Genomic DNA, 17,513 nt, shown 5'->3' on the forward strand with positions numbered 1-17,513 from the left:
CTTTCTCTAAAAAGTGATTTGTTAACTGACAATGGCCAGAGGTATGATTGAATAGTATGCAAATATACGGTATTCTATTTTCAAAGAGATGGAAGGTCAATAAGAGATAGTGTTTTGCTTTAAGGTGATTATCCATATGGTGATTCTCATAAGAATGAAACAAAAATACAAGAATATTGGGTCCTATGTTGCAAAGCTTTGGTGATTATTGGGGATGTAGGTGTGGGAGACCATTAAGTTATTTTTGGAAATGGTTGTTTCGGGTTAGTCCAGACAAAAGGATGAGCACTTGAAAGAAAGATTCTACCAGAAGGTCAGAAGGCAGGCGTGATATGAGGGAAAGGTGGGCAGGAACTGAAGAGCTGGGAATAAAGGACGGAAAGGCCATAGGAATTTAGGAACTCTGGAAAACTAGACAAGGGCCCAAATCACAACGTCCTGTAGGAACAATGAGAATATACATGAGACAGCCTGATAAATCTGAGAGCTTCAAAGTATGAATATCAAAAACAAATGAAGACCAACCTTGAAAATTCTCTTAGCAGACAAAACCACTCTAGTCATACAAAATTTCAGTTAGCTTATTTTGCAAGGCTAGCTTGACCCAAGTCATTTCTTGTTTATGCCTTTAGAAATCATAAGTAAAATGAACTATTTCCCAAGGTTCGTATGAGGTAACCACTAACCAGTTCCCTATCATTTAAGAAAATTTTAATAATATAATCAATCCCTGTGAAGAATAAACAATCACTGCCTTCCCACTATATAAGTTGCTTTATAATAATATACCATGAGTCTCATTCCATGTTTTGGTTTGAGTGCTCTTGCTCTGCAAACTGTCTTTTTGGTGGGTGCACATAAACTTTTATTAATCACTACTTCAATGATTCATTGTTTTTACTTCTGCAATTTCGGAACTTTTTACCAAAAGCAGTTTCAGTCTGAGAACAGAGATTATGTGATTATAAGTGGAAAGTTTTGGCATCTTTTTATTCAGTTTTTAGAGAATGATCTTTTGGAAGTTTGAAAATGTAAATAAGAAGAACTTGACATTTGATTGAGTGACAAACAAAAACAAGTGTTCTCTGCCTGGAGAGTATTGGGGAATAAGAACATTGTAGATGGACAGGTAACATCAAGGCTTAAAGGACATTGGTAGCTTCAGGGACATCATACTGCCCACAGTCTATAGCCACTAGGGCACATTAATAAACAAAGCATTAGTGCCTCTCTGTGATGTTGCCAACCAGCTTTTGTAGCACTGACCACCATGTGGGAAAAATGAGGAGTTGCCACCATGCACAATGGTGACAGAGGTAAGAAAGGCCCATGAGCCAAGATTTGTCAGGAGCACAGAGCATGGCCAATCGGCTTTGACTTGTGACAACACGTGTTGGAGTGTTTTAGTGTTTTCTGACTAAAAAAGAGACATTTTGTTGCCCTTTAGTCAGGTTTTTGCAAATAATTTTTTAGAAGGTAAAATTGAAATAACATCACCATATGTTCTTAGTACAATAAAATTCAGGAGCACCTGTAGGAGTCTTCACTATATTGGTTAATGCCATTTTAATTGTCTGACATGCACTCTTCCTTCTGTTATCTCCAGTTGAGATATTCCAGGTTTTAAGTCAATAATTCTCACGGCAAAGTCTCCAGTGTGTGCATGCCAGAAGTGATTACTTAACTGGAGCAAATAAGGATAAGGTATATGTTTATATATTTATGTGAATAATTATATTATCAGCTCAAATTACTCCAGCAATAGGTACACAAACAAATAAATACATAAGAAAATAAGTAAATGGTCAACATTAAAATAGTAATTCTGCATTTAGGTTAAAATGATTTCTTAAACTGTTCATTCTGTGTATAGAGTATATATATAACATGAGATATATATATATATATATATATATATATATATATATATATATATATGCCCACACATTAACAGAATGAAAGATCATCTTTTTTTAAGATTTTATTTATTTGAAAGGGAGAGAGATACAGAGAAAGAGTGAATAAGCAAGAGCACAAGAGCAGGGAGAAGGAGAAACAGACTCCCCACTGGGCAGGGAGCGGGGCTTGATCCCAGGACACTGGGATCATGACCTGAGCCAAAGGAAGACACCTAACCAACTGAGCCACCCAGGTGCCCTGAAAGATAGTTTAAAAATAAAAAAAAGCAAGTGTCAGAGGTAAATATTAAGAAAAGCAAATTGGAAAACCCTAAAAGGAAACTTTTCAGAATGACTGGGTAATATTCTAAATAAAAATATTAATTTTAGTATCTATGGTTAGTTTGTCATAAGAATTGTAAAATAATTGCCATTTTCTGTTAGAATTCTAATATATGGCACAGATCACAATTCAAATACTGCTTTTGTGGTCAATATTATGAATGGAAACTATACACTCATTTGATTTACAAAATTACTTATTTAGGTGTAAGAGTTTTGTTTAGATTGGAATAATGAAAATATTAAATGGATATAATTCATTTGGCAAAATTCTTGATGTTTTAAAAATTGTCTAGGTTAAAATTGTGCCATTTTAATAAAAATAAATTACACTGTATTATTGGCTTTAAATTATAAATGGAAATAGAAAAAAATAGAAAAGAACATTTCCAGCCTGCACAAAACTAAGGTAGCTCCACCATCAGAAATAGAGTTGGAATGGCTGTGTGGCTTAGTCGGTTAAGCATTAGACTCTTGGCTTTGGCTCAGGTCATGATCTCCTTATGGGTAGTAGGACGAGCCCCATATTGGGCTCCCCAAATCTGCTTCTCTGGTGCCCCTCCCCCTCGCTCAAACACACACATACACACACACACTCTCTCTCTCTCGCTCGCTCTCTCAAATAAATAAATAAATCTTAAAAAAAAAAAAAGAAGACAGAAATAGAGTCAGGCCTGATAGGTGAAAATGCTTATCTCAAATGAAACCAGCTCTCATGAATGGATTTTATTCACACTTAGCTTTTGTTCTCTCTCGTGGACTTTTTACTATCTGTAGTGGTACCTTTAAATCATTCAAGCAATTCCAATAAATATCACAGCAAAAAAATAAAATCATTTCCACATCCTATAACTTGTTCTGCAAACCTTCCTGGTTTTAGCTGATGATAGATAAAGGAAAGTTAAACACATATTTTAAAACTAACATTTTATGTAGTAATATTCTTATCACTTGACAACACAATGCTATTCCACAATGGTACCTTTTCCTAAGTCATTATCATAATGTCAACTATAACTGATAGTCACCAAATTTAGGGTTCCACTTTCCAAGCATATATAAAATTCCATGAAATATATACCTGAGATGTATGATTTTCACCCTACATGGGCAAAATGCCCAACCCAATTGTTAAAAGTTAAATTTCATTTATCTATGCAGAGATGTAGATTTCTAAAGGGCATTTAAAGACATTGAGTTAACCTTTATAATATTTATGTAATTTCTCATCCTTTTAAATTTTCTATTTGTGGGCGCCTGGGTGGCTCAGTTGGTTAAGCGACTGCCTTCGGCTCAGGTCATGATCCTGGAGTCCCGGGATCGAGTCCCACATCGGGCTCCCTGCTCAGCAGGGAGTCTGCTTCTCCCTCTGACCCTCTTCCCTCTTGTACTCTCTGTCTCTCATTCTCTCTCTCAAATAAATAAATAAAACTTAAAAAAAAAAAAGGAAGTGATCCTTTTAAAAAAAAAATAAAAAAAAATAAATTTTCTATTTGTTTCAGTGGTGACAAATTGCAGGTGTGGTACATCTTACTAGTCAACAACAGATGGGGAAAAAAGGCCTTTAAAATTTAATAATAAATGGAAGTGAACAGGTATGGTCATTTTTAAAATAAATCAGATGTTAAAATTCTGTCTATCCTGTATACTTGACATTGTGACATAAAAATTCGCTGGTTTCTTAAAAAAAGGAAAACTAACCAAAAGAAAAAGATGAATAAAATCCAACTAATACTTAACTATTAATAGTGTAAAACTTATTCTTGCTCCATTCACTGAAGGGGCAGTATCTCCTACTCCAGCTGGTGAGAGGAAGATATACATACTACAACACTGTATCTGACATGTTAGATGACACCAGATAGAGAAAGTGAATGACCTATATTCAATACCAGGTAAAATTCCCAAGTACTTTTTCTAAGAGTATTTCTAAATCAAAAGTTGACCAAGGTTTTGTGAGAACCTATCTAATTTACATCTCATTCCAAATATTGAACAGTTTGCTATAGCCATTCTTGTCTAATTAATAATCAGCAAAAATCAAAAAACACAAAAATGCAGGCATTATGGCATGGCCTTTAAGGATAGACTGAAAAGACAGGCTACCTTTATGCTTAATCCAAATCCTCCTACAGTTTGTCTTCTAATGGTCACCGCTCTTTCCTGAAAGACAGGATTTTAAAAGAGGTTAGCATTTCTTAATACTATACTTACACACCATTTTCCTTCTCTGGATTCTGTTTTTGTTCCTTAAAAAAGAAATATTTTGTGACACCATACAGACTCTAATTCTTGCAACAAATGGAGTATTTTGTAATTTTCAAATCAAAGGTTAATTTATTTTTCTAGATAAAAAGGACTGTACTGTTATTAAACTTCTAAATTCCCAAAAATTAGGTTCCATTCAATGATTCTTTGGACATATTTTGGAATTTTAATTTTTATCTTCTCATTTTCTCATTTTCAGACTATATATTCTTGTTGTCTAAGAAGTGACAAGTTCAGATTACATAAAAATAACTCTATGTCAATGGTAAATATTATCATTGTCAACCAAGGTCTTATCTCCATCAGTACCAAGTCATCTTGCTTGCAGAAATTTGAGAGCTGAGCTGGGAGGCTGCCATGTCCCAGCACATTAATGATTCATGTGTGTGTCTAGGATTGAAACTGTGGATAAACCAGGTTTAAAATGATTGCTTATTTGTAAAAAGAATGGACTTTACAACTAACTAATAATGACAATGGAATTATCAATTTTCAAGGCAGAGGAGAAGCATGTCGAAAGTTTGAAAGCTTTTATTTATAATTTTCTCCACTTATAACTTTCTCATGTTTTTGAACCTCCCCCATCCATAATGGTTTGAGACCCGCTCCCCCTTCTCCTGCTGTACTTGGGATGAGGTTGGTCCCCACAAATGCCCAACTTATTTGACTACATTACCAATTCCCAAATACTGTTCTCTTTCTTATAGATTCTTTCCTTTACTTCCTGGTTTTAGAGGGGCTATGTGGAGCAGATTATATTATTTAAAAAGAACAAAGAGAAAATCTGGAAAACATGTGCTTCTGATGGCTCTTCCTAAATATTTTAAGATAGCATAAAACCTCATAATTTTGGCAGTTACAACATACCTTCATTTAGCCAAGGTTTTAGATTTCATAAATAAAAGAAAAAAATGCTTAAAGAACAAGATCACTATACCAGAAATTGAGGTATATTAACTATTATTTATTTTGAATTAAAAAGTAAACTTTTATGGTTGGAGACTGGTGCATATTAAGGAAAAAAACTATTAGTGCAAATGAGTAGCACTTAATTATCTAAATTTTCTTCCTTTTTATCATGTCCTAAGTAATTTGACCTGTTTTAAAACTATAGATTTTACTCTTATAACATGTCATCTAATTATGTTTTCAAGCCAACATTAAAATTACTTACACAAAGTAAGTTTATAGGTACACTACAATTTATGCAAAGCTACATGAAATATAAAACACATTATTCATGTTAAATAATACCATAAACTCTACTTGTTTTATTGTAAGCCAACTATTTTATTACTCCCCATTGGTGGAGGCACAAGTGTGGGAAGATGCAGTACTTTAAAACTTATATTGCAAAATCTACGTATATAAGCATATCTTCACGTACAAAAGCAAAAAGGAAAGTAGGCACATGCATTATACACACAGAAAATCTAATTTAAGATAAATTAAATGCTTATTGGAAATGTTCTTTTGTTGGACAGGATAAGAACAATCTGTTAAACTAATTAATCTTTATTTATTTCTCACTAAAGGATTAATTAAAGCTGTACATTGCAAATAATGGAATTGAAATCAAAGAATCTATCAATGACTCAAATATCCACAACTTAATATGATTGGAAAATTACTTAAGCCCTGTGAACCTCTTTTTCCAAATCTGTAAAATGGTGATAAATAATACATAGTAACAGCTTTTTTTTTTTAGGATTATTTATTTATTTATTTTTTAATGCTTTATTTATTTGAGAGAGAGAATGAGAGATAGAGAGCACAAGAGGGAAGAGAGTCAGAGGAAGAAGCAGACTCCCTGCTGAGCAGGGAGCCCGATGCTGGACTCGATCCTGGGACTCCAGGATCATGACCTGAGCCGAAGGCAGTCGCTTAACCAACTGAGCCACCCAGGTGCCCAGTAACAGCTTTGTTTTGAGGACTGATATTTGTGAAGGACCCTGGCATATAGTAGAAACTTAATGAATATTCTCTCGCTCTCTCTCCTCTCTCTCTCTCTCTCTCTCTCACACACACATACACAATCTGTTATTCTAGACAGAAATTCTTACTTAATAGTCACTTAAATCTGATTAATATTTGTCCACTTTGTATTCCAATAGTTACATCACACAGTAACTCAAATACTGGAAGACTCATCTCAGGGATAGGATAATTAAATGTCTAATAGACATTTATTTACCTAGTTAATAGAATTTATTTATCAGCCAAGTGTATGCTGAAACATTGCTTTTCTTTGAAGGGACAGCAAGAATGCCAGGGTGATCAAAGATCCATGAAATGCCTTTACTCCTTCTCTACAAGACTGCTTTCCAATCTTTGGTGGAGAATATTTAGAATATGTTCCAAATCAAATACAAAGTTGCTGATGCAGAGAGGAGATTGGAGAGACTCGAGAGTCAGCAGTAATTGCTGAAAATCTCAAAGGCAGCACTTATTTTAATGTATTTTAAATACACAGTCACACATACGCACATGCAAACCCCAGCCAGCACCTCTACATGCTATTTCTTCATTAGTTTGCTTTTAAGAAAGTAAAGAGAAACAATCAAGACAAATTACTTCTTGTTTTAAAACCAAAATATTAAATTTGTCACTGCAGGTAGCCAGAAGTATAGAATGGCAAACAACTGTTCCCAGTATGGCACCTTGCTGATATTCTTTCCACTGTCTGTATGTTTGTGTTAGCTACACCTCTATCCCCTTTCCACCTTTCCGCATTTGGTTCTTCCATCCTGCACCCCCCCAAATAATCTTTTTTAAAGTCAATGTAATGAATTGTTTCAGCTGTTCACCTCATAAATAGGAGAATATCTGAAAACTGATCTGAAGTTGTATTTAGTTACATCTTGGGTGTCATAAAGACATTGCCTAAGTAACAAAGCACTGTCCTGTGGGAAATCAATGTATTATTGGTTATTTTATTCTTTAAAATACAAAATCAAGACAGGTGCCCCCGTATACTTACATGTATAAGAAGCCTCTCTTTAATCGTCCTAATCCTTATAAAATGTAAAGGATGGAGCCCCAAAATAATACTGGACTTATAAAAACATGCTGAGTGGCTCAGTTGGTTAACCAGCTGCCTTCGGCTCAGGTCATGATCTCAGGGTCCTGGAAACAAGCCCCAGGTCAAGCTCCCTGCTCAGTGGGGAGCCTGCTTCTCCCTCTCTCTCTGCCTCTCCCCCTGTTTGCACTCTCTCACTCTCTCTCTGTCAAATAAATAAATAAAATCTTTAAAAAAAGATGTGCTGTACTAATCAGCATAAATGTTATGACCAAAAAAACTTGCTTTAAATGTTTAATTTGCTTTATGTAAAAATCTAATTATTGTCACCCCTGCCCTCTGGAATATTATATTTGAAAAACTCCATGTATACCATATGAACTATATGGGACTATAACCAAAATATACATGTTACCAAACACAAAGTGTTGCTATGATATATCCCAAGTATAGAAATGTTTGAGATATGTAGGTGAAAAGAGAAGGAAGAAATAAGAACAGTGCAGAAACTAGAGAGTTATCAAATGGGAAATTTTTTGTACTGAGTATGTGGGGTGGAAACAAAGAAGATATACACGAAAAGAGATAGGGAATGTTATTAGTTCTTTTTGACAGTTCAGGAAGAGTGAATAAACTTGAAAATGGAATAATAATAAAGATGGCAACACTTAGGTACTGAAAATCAGCTATGTGAACTGACTGGTCTCATAGCACATATGATTATTAAAATACATTGTGACCTTGACTTTTTCTTGTCAACTAATTTGACAAGAGCTGAGTCTTGTTCACAGTCGAATCCCAAGAATTTAGCGTAGGGCCTACAGCAAAGTTAGGTATTATGCATTAAGTGAAAAAAAATTTTTTTGCAAGTTTTTTCCCAAGTAATCATCATAACAGCACTTGGGATAGGCAATATTTTCCTAATTTAGAATGAGAAAACCAAAATACAAAGGAGTTAAATTAACCTGACCAAGATCCAAATCGTGATTTAAATGGAAGTATCTCTGATTCCACTATAACAACAGGACTGAGATCAGATGGAGAATTGGGATTAAAAAAACAAAGAAACTGGAAAATCAGGGTATAATGGAATAAAAAGAGAGGGGATTGGGAAAAACTGAATGTTTTCCCTCTAAAATCAAGAAAAAGGCAAGAATCCTCTCATCACTCCTCTTACATTGCGCTTAGAGTCTCAGCCAGTGCAAAAAGGCAATAATCTGAAGTAAAAGGCATTGTCTATGTTGGAAATCCCAAAGAATAAACAAAAACCTACTGGAAACTGGAAATAAATAATTGTAGCAAGGTCACAGGAGACAAAAAATATATGAAAATCAATTGCTTTCCTATACATCAGCTCTGAGAAATTAGAATTTGAAATGAAAATCACAATATCATTTATAATAGCTCACTAAAAAGGAAATACTTGGTATAAATCTAACAAAATAAGTAAGGACTTATATATGGAAAACTACAAAACTTTGGAGAAAGAAATCAAAGATGATCAAAACAAAGAGAGATATTTCATGTTCATGGACTAGAAGACTCATTTTTCAGATATCAGTTCTTCCCAACTAGATCTATAGAATCAATGCAGTCCCAATAAAATCTCCACAAGCTATTTATGAATATTAATAAACTGTTTCTAAGGTTAACATAGAAAGCCAAAAGACCCATAATAGCCACCACAATATTGAAATAAAAGGAGAAGTTGGAGGACTCAGGATGCCTGATTCACAATTTACTATAAAGCTACAGTATACAAGACAGCATGAAATTTTTGAAGACTAAACACATAGATTATTGGAATAGAAGAGAATGCCCCAAAACAAAACAAAACAAAAGCAAACATACAAGTGCAGTTAACTGATCTTTGATAAAGAAACAAATGCAATTTAATGGCAAAAAGAAAGGATAGTCTTTTCAACAAAAAAGAAAGAAAGAAGGAAAGAAAGAAGAAAGAAAGAAAGAAAGAAGGAAAGAAAGAAAGAAAGAAAGAAAGAAAGAAAGAAAGAAAGAAAGAAAGAAAGAAAGAAAGAAAGAAAGAAAGAAAGAAAGAAAGAAAGAAAGAAAAGGACAGGACAAAAGAAAGGAAGGAAGGAAAGAGGAAGGAAGGAAGGAGGAAGGAAGGAGGAAGGAAGGAAGGAAGGAAGGAAGGAAGGAAGGAAGTAGGAAGGAAGGAGGAAGGAAGGAAGGAGGAAGGAAGGGAGGAAGGAAGGAAGGAAGGAAGGAAGGAAGGAAGGAAGGAAGGAAGGAAGGAAGGAGGAAGGAGGAAGGAAGGAAGGAAGGAAGGAAGGAAGGAGGAAGGAAGGAGGAAGGAAGGAGGAAGGAAGGAAGGAAGGAAGGAAGGAAGGAGGAAGGAAGGAAGGAAGGAATCCAGACATGGAAGCCATTCCTTTCATAAAAATTAACAAAATGGATCACAGATCTAAACATAATCACAATTATAAAGCTTTTAAAAGAAAACAGGAGAAAATCTCTATGACTTTGGGTTTAGCAATGTGGTTTTTAATACAATATCAAAAGTGTTATCTATTAAAAAAACTCATGTTAAAATATTTTATAATTAAAAACTTCTACGTGGTAAAAGTGTTAAGAGAATGAAAAGTCACAGATTGAAAGGACATATTTGCATAATGCATTCTGATAAAGGACTTGTTTCCAAAATATATGAAGAATTGTTAACACTTAGCAAAAAATAAACAATCCAATTAAGAAGTTGCCAAAATATTTGAGCAAACACCTCATCAAAGAATATACAGATGGCAAGTAAGCATATGAAAAGATGCTCAACAATATTTGCTATTAGGGAATTGCAGATTAAAATAATGAAATGACATTATGCATTTATTAGAATGGCTAAAATCTAAAGCATTGACAATATCAAGTAGGATATATCATCATAAGAATTCTTCCTCCTTGCTGGTGGGAATTCAAAAGAGAGTTTGGTAGTTTCTCACAAAGCTCAACACAGTCCAAACAGATGACATAGGAATTGCACTCCTACATATTTATTCAACTAATTTTAACATTTGTGTTTACCCAAAAACCAGCATGAAAATATTTATAACAGCTTTATTCATAATGGCCAAAAACTGGAACATGAACAAGATGCTCTTCATCCATAGAATGGATAAAGAAACAAACAAAACTGTGGTACATCCACGCAATGAAATATTATTCACTAGTAGAAAGAAATAACTGTCTAGCTTCAAGAAAACATGGAGAAACCTCAAATGTATATCACTAGGTAAAAGAAGCCAGTGTCAAAAGGATACAAACTCTGATGCCATTTATATGACACTGTGAAAAGGTAAAACCATAGGGACAATGAAATGATCAGTGGTTGCCAGGGACTCAGGAAGAGGGAAGAAAGGCTGAATAAATGAAGCACAGGAGATTTATAGGGCAATGAAACTATTCTTTTTGATATTACTATATGGGTACATGATGTTGGGCTTTAGGCAAAACACATAAACTTTAGAGAACAAAGAATTCATCTTAATATATATACATTTAAAAGAGTCATTTAGGAAGTTAGAGGATCCAAAGAGGGATTGCAGCTGTAACAAAACAATCTTGTTGCATTTCAAATGTCTGTTACCCTCTCCTTGAAAGGAATAGGGGGGGAAATGTGCTGACCTGATGTACATTAGGTAACTTTGGAAATGAATGGAGTCAGCAAGACAAAAGACTAAAGACTAAAGACAAAAGGGATTGCATATGGTACTGTATTCTAGTTGATAAAGTTCTTTCACATGAAGGTATGGTTAATAATTCTAATATTGCTATATATATATTGAAATTAAACAATTAAGTAAGTGGATGGTGGATGGGAAAAACCAGTTTCTCACTGTTGGAGTGGGAATTTACAGCAAGGGAAGAAGGCTAAGAGTTCCATTGGGTGATGGAAGAGAATTAAAGATAACGGTATGAAATTATGCTCAGTGTAATGTAGACACAGATGGGTACATACAGAAATATTTATAGATATATGAATACATAGAGATTATTTTCATCCTTTAAAAATAGTTTTACAGAGATACAATTCATATACCATATACCATATACCATATACCATATAAACCATATACCATAAAACCAACCATTTAAAGCATACAATTTAGTGGCTTTTAGTATATTCACAGTTATGCATCCCTCACCATAATCAATTTTAAAAACATTTGCATTTTTCAGAATGTAACCCCATATCCTTCAATCCTTAAAGCCCATCCTAGCCTTAGGCATCTACTAATCTATGTTCTATCTCTATAGATTTGCCTACTATGGACTTTTCACATAAATGGTATCACACAGTATATGGTCCTTCGTGTTTGGCTTCTAACCATGATGTTTTCAAGGTTCATCTATGTTGTATCATGTATCAATATTTCATTTTTTAATTTGTCAAATGACATTCCACTGCATGGGTATGCCACATTTTATTTATCCATTCCTCCACTGATGGACATTTAGGTTGTTTACACTATTTGGCTATTATAAATAATGCTGTTATAAACTTTTGTGTGCCAATTTTGTGTGTACATATATATGCTTTTTTCCCATGAGCCTATGCTAAGGACTGAAATTGGGAACTGTCAGAATGATTTCCAATGCAGCTGTACCATTTTACATTCTCACCAGTAGTGTCTGAGAATTTCAACTTCTCCACATCTTCACTAACATTTGTCCTTATCTATTTTTATGATTATAACCATCCCAGTGGCTATAAAGTATTTCATGTGGCTTTGATATATATTTCCTTGATGGCTAACAATGCTGAGCATCTCTTCATTTCCTTATTGGCCATTTATATACCTTCTTTGGAGAAATGTCTACTTGAATCCTTTGAATGCGTCACAATATTTTATACCTATGTTGTCTTCTAAGAGGTTTATACTTTTAGCTCTTATATTTAGGTTTTTGATCCATTCTGAGTTAATTTTGGTATATGGTGTAAGTCCCCAAATTCATTATTTTGCATGTGGATATCCGGTTAATCTGCCACCATTTGCTGGAGACAATTTTCCCCATTGTTTTTATCACCCCTGAAAATCAATTGACTCTGAATGTGAAGGTTTATTTCTGAACTCTCAATTCTATTTCAGTGACTATATCACTATCCATATGCCATATGTGGACATATCTCACACTGTCTAGATTACCACTTCTTTAAAACTGCTAAGTTTTATAAAATCAGGCATTGTGAGTGCCTCAACTTTTTTTTTAATTGTTTTGGCTATTCTAAGTCCCTTGCATCTTTATATGAATCTTAGCATTAGTTTGTCTATTCCTGTAAAAAAGTAAGCTTGGATTTTGGTGGAGATCTATAAATCAATGTGGAGATTATTATTATCTTAACATATCATTAAGTCTTTGGGCTCATGAAAATAGAATGTCTTTCCATTTATTTAGATCTTTAATTTTTTTCTGTTGTTTTAGTTTTCAAAATATGTTTCGTACATTTGCAAATTTATTCCTAAGTGTTTCATTCTGTTTTATTCTATTTTCAATGAATAATGTTATTTAGAGTTTAGAACTCCTTTGTTCTAAGGAAATAATAGCATTCTTTCTGAGAAGACTTAGGCTTTAAACACACCTCCCTAGATAATTTCACAAAATCTAAGCAATTAAGGAGAATACATTTTAAAATGTTCATTTTTATGGTTTCTTTCAAGGATAATATTTAAAGGACATCTAGGGTACGTTGTTTCCTTCCCTTTGGTTTTATTCTTTAGCAACCCCTGAGGATTCTTCTCTTGCAAAACTGATGGTAGAGTAAAGAGAGGTTGTCATTCCCCTAAGCCTGTTGGCAAATATAATTTGTAGCAGGTCCTTCCTATCTGAGTTAATAGTTAGACATGGGAGTTGTTTGAAATTTAAATATTTCCTGGTTTATTTTTAAAGGTACCATTGCAGAGAATTGGGAATAACACCTTTCCACCTGCATTTTCCCCACTACCTACAAAACTGAAATCTTATCTTTATAGTTTTGTTTTTACAAATGAGCATCTATAATGTAAAAAGAGGTACAGTGATGTCAAGTAACTTGACCGAGGTCAACCAGTGGTGAAAACTTTGAATTGAAATCCAGGCACTGTGAGCTACTGCCCATGTGCTTATGCCCTGCTCCATTCTGTCTCCTATTCTCCAACACTTATTAAGATTATGACAGCTCTAAGAAGTCCTGTATTAAGCATGCTATTTCCTTTGTTTAATCTACCATTTCCTTAACTGAAAAATTTATGATGTGATTTCTAATTGATTCAGGCACATATATATTTAAAAGGTCATGTGAAACAAAGATTCAATTACTTTTAATCACATAATAAATTGTGTTTGAATATGTCATCCCCACAAAACCTCTTGGCAGATTATAAAAAGAACATTTGAGTAAATTATTTGTCCTAGAATATGTTTGAATCATTATATGAAAATAATTTTGATTATTTCTATGTTTCTTTTATAAAATTTTCAATAGTCTAGATTTCAAAAAAGGGGATTCATACACTTATAATATTGATATTAATAATAATCATTATGATTATATTTTTGTGATATTTCATATCTTAGTGGGATTAGTTTTTAATTTTATCATATCATTAAATAATGGTTGCGATAGTTGCCTTTGTCATCCTGCTAATTTAGAGGGAAATTATAGTAATATTATTAATCTTGACTTTTGCTTTTAATGAGATCCTTATTGTGGGTTGGTTTATACACACACACACACAAACACACACAAACATAATCTCCTTGTTCTTTCTGTTGAGAGGGCCCAGAAGAAAAAATACCTTGTAATGTTGTTTTTTAAAATGCTGGCCTTGACCCAGTTTGTGGCCCTGGCTAGAAGCTGGACAGTTCCCCTCTGGACTAGCAAACTAAGTCCACACCCAACCACCTCCCTGACTGGGCTCTCACACTCAGGGTCACTACCTATCTGCCCCAATCACCCACAGCCTGGCACCAGACAACTAAGAACCAACAGCTAAGAACTTCCTATGCCTCAAGCTTGCTGCAATTATTCAAACTAGCCAATGACTTACCTCGCTCCCCCTGTTATATTCTGGGGAAGAAGTGACATGAAAGAGGGTCACTGGAGTACTTCATCTCACAGTTTCTACCTCCTTCATTTTCAGTGAAATGTCCCACTACAGCCATATTCCCTGAGCCTCTGGTTCACCCTCTCTAAAAGCAAATGTCATCTCTGCTTATTGTTATGGACAAACTGAGGAATGAGGAGCTGTGAACTAAGAAAGGGGATCCAGTTTGTCGAAACTTCACATTTCAGTTTCTGTCTTTAGCCCTTCCCTGAACCCAGAACTTCATAGGAATCTTGGGCTTTAAATTCTTGAGCTTTTTTGCCACTTGAATTTAGGGTTTGACTACTTCACGTTGCCTCTGTTAGCTTTTAGCCCCAAGTCAGGCACTGATATTTTAGCTTTCTCTAACCTATTGTCAGTTGTCTCTCACCCCACCAAATTGTTGCCAACTTCCAGCTGGAATTTTTTTTCATTCTCATCTGCTCTATGCCTCTCTTAGAAGTGATGTATAGATTTGCTCACAGTAAAGTCTTCATGTACTGAGCTTGCTTAACCGACTTCCACGTAGGACACCCTGTCTTCATATCTGAACTGGCAGTACTGCTTCTGTGCATGCAATCACCATATTTCTCTGTGAGATGGCATTTTTCTGCGGTGGCTTTTGGATGAAGAGAAAAAGAAATAAACTTCAGTTAAAATTAAAACTTTTATCAGAAGTTTAAGGGCAAAAATATTAAGAAAGTCAAACTTTTGGAAAGGGACAATGAAAGGATAATTATTCAATATAGCTTAAATACAGAATTCAAAACCAAGGGAGATGAGAGCTTCTTTTTTTTTTTTGAAATGTTAAATACTTCAAATAGTTGATAAATGGCTACTACATACTAGGCGCTGTTATAACTACAAAAGAGAACAAAACATCAAAAATCCCTGCTGTTAGGTGTTCACATTCTAATTGGAAGACAGGTTAAGGGCAATGCATGCTTTGGAGAAAAATAATGCCAGAGAGATAGAACTTCATACCAATGAAGTTTGTGATGATGACATTTTAGCACAACTGCTTTTGGTGAGAAGATAATAACTGTTAAGATACCCATTCCTCTCTATTCCTGGTTTCATGAGAGTTTTTATCATGAATTGAATTCATTGATTAGTTTTTGGATAAATAAACCCAACTTGATCGTGGTGTAAAATTCCTTACATATATATTGCTGAATTTTATTTGCTAATATTCCAAGCATATTCATGTGTGTATATTCATGAAGGATATTGATCCACAGTTTTAATTTGTTTACTGTCTCTGGTTTTGGTATCAGAATAATAAGTTTAGAAAATGAAACGTTATGTATTACCTCTGCTTCTCTTTTCTGGAGGGAGATCTTATAGAATTTTTACTAATTATTCTTTAATAGAGTTCTCTAACAAGACCACCTGAGACCTGAGATTCCTTTTTATGGAGTTCTTTCATTACAGAAAATTCCATTTCCTTAATTATCAAATAATCAGTTGCACATGACCTGTGTTGTTTGAAGAATTAGCCAACTTCATCTAATTTGTTAATTTTACGCATGTAGAGTTGCTGATAGTACAGGCACACCTTGTTTTATTGTGCTTCACTTCATTACACTTGAAAGATAGTGTGTTTTTTACAAATTGAAGTTTTGTGGCAACCCTAAATCGAGCAAGTCTATAGGCACCATTGCTCACTTATGTCTCTGTGTCGCATTTTGGTGATTCTCACAATATTTCAAACTTTTTCTTTACTATTATGTCTATTATGGTGAACTGTAATCACAGTCTTTGATGTTATGGTTGTAATTGTTTTGGGGAACCACAAACCATGCCCATATAAAACAGCAAACTTAATCAATAAACATTGTGTATGTTCTGACTGTTCTACCAACTAGCTGTTCCTCCATCTCTCTCCCTCTCTTCGGGCTTCTCTATTCCTTGAGATACAATTATGTTGAAATTAAAACAATTAGTAACTCTACAATGACCTCTCAGTGTTCAAGTGAAAGGAAGAGTTGCATATCTCTCAATTTAAATCAAACACCAGAAATGAGTAAGCTTAGGGAGGAAGCTATGTTGAAAGCCAAGATAGGCTAAAAGCTAGGCCAGTTGCATCAAACTGTTAGCCAAGTTGTGAATGCAAAGGAAAATTTCTGGAAGGAAATTAAAAGTACCACTCCAATGAACACATAAGTGATCATAAAGTGAAACAACCTCATTGATGATATGGAAAAAGTTTTAATGGTCTAGATAGAATATCAAACCAGCCACAATATTCCCTTAAGCCAAAGCCTAATCCACAGAAAGACCATAACTCTCTTCAATTCTATGAAGGCTGAGAGAAGTGCGGAAGCTGCAGAAAAAAAGTCTGAAGCAGAAGTTGGTTCATGTGGTATGAGGAAAGTAACCGTCTCTATAACACAAATGCAAGATGAGGAAGAAAGTGCTGATGTAGAAGCTGCAGCAAGTTATCCAGAAGGTCTAGTGAAGTTCATGCTTGAAGGTGGCTACACTAAACAACAGGTTTTCAATGCAGATGAAACTGCCTTATATTGAAAGAAGATGCCATCTAGGACTTTCATAGCTAGAGAGGAGGTATCAATGCCTCGCTCAAAGCTTCAAAGGACAGGCCAATTCTTTTGTTAAGGTCTAATGTAGCTAGTTGAAACCAATGCTCATGTATCATTCCAAAAGTCCTAGGGACCTTCAGAATCATGCTAAATCTACTCCATCTGTGTTCCAGAAATGGAACAACAAAGTCTGGATTATAGCACATCTGCTTACAAAATGGTTTATCAAATGTTTTAAGCCCACTGTTGAGATCCATTGCTTAGAAAAAAAAGATTCCTTTCAAAATATTAGCTCACTACAATATACCTGGTCACCCATGAGCTCTGATGGAAAACAATGAGATTAATATTGTTTATATGCCTG

The 17,513-nt window shown here is 34.4% G+C and overlaps 1 protein-coding gene across 4 annotated transcripts in view; it reads right to left on the reverse strand.

Annotated features, from left to right (window-relative positions):
• SNTG1 (syntrophin gamma 1) overlaps positions 1–17,513 on the reverse strand; it is a 346,950-nt gene that overhangs the window by 297,561 nt on the left and 31,876 nt on the right. For all 4 annotated transcript variants that reach the window (XM_028119009.1, XM_028119008.1, XM_088023148.1 and 1 more), the window contains exon 3: positions 4,347–4,403. In XM_028119009.1, coding sequence (XP_027974810.1) covers positions 4,347–4,403 — 57 coding nt within the window. The remainder of the gene's footprint in view (positions 1–4,346; positions 4,404–17,513) is intronic.

The sequence above is a fragment of the Eumetopias jubatus genome, unplaced genomic scaffold (assembly GCF_037043125.1).
Source record: "Eumetopias jubatus isolate StellerSeaLion01/CBP00866 unplaced genomic scaffold, mEumJub1_p1.0 scaffold_4, whole genome shotgun sequence".
Lineage (NCBI taxonomy): Eukaryota > Metazoa > Chordata > Mammalia > Carnivora > Otariidae > Eumetopias > Eumetopias jubatus.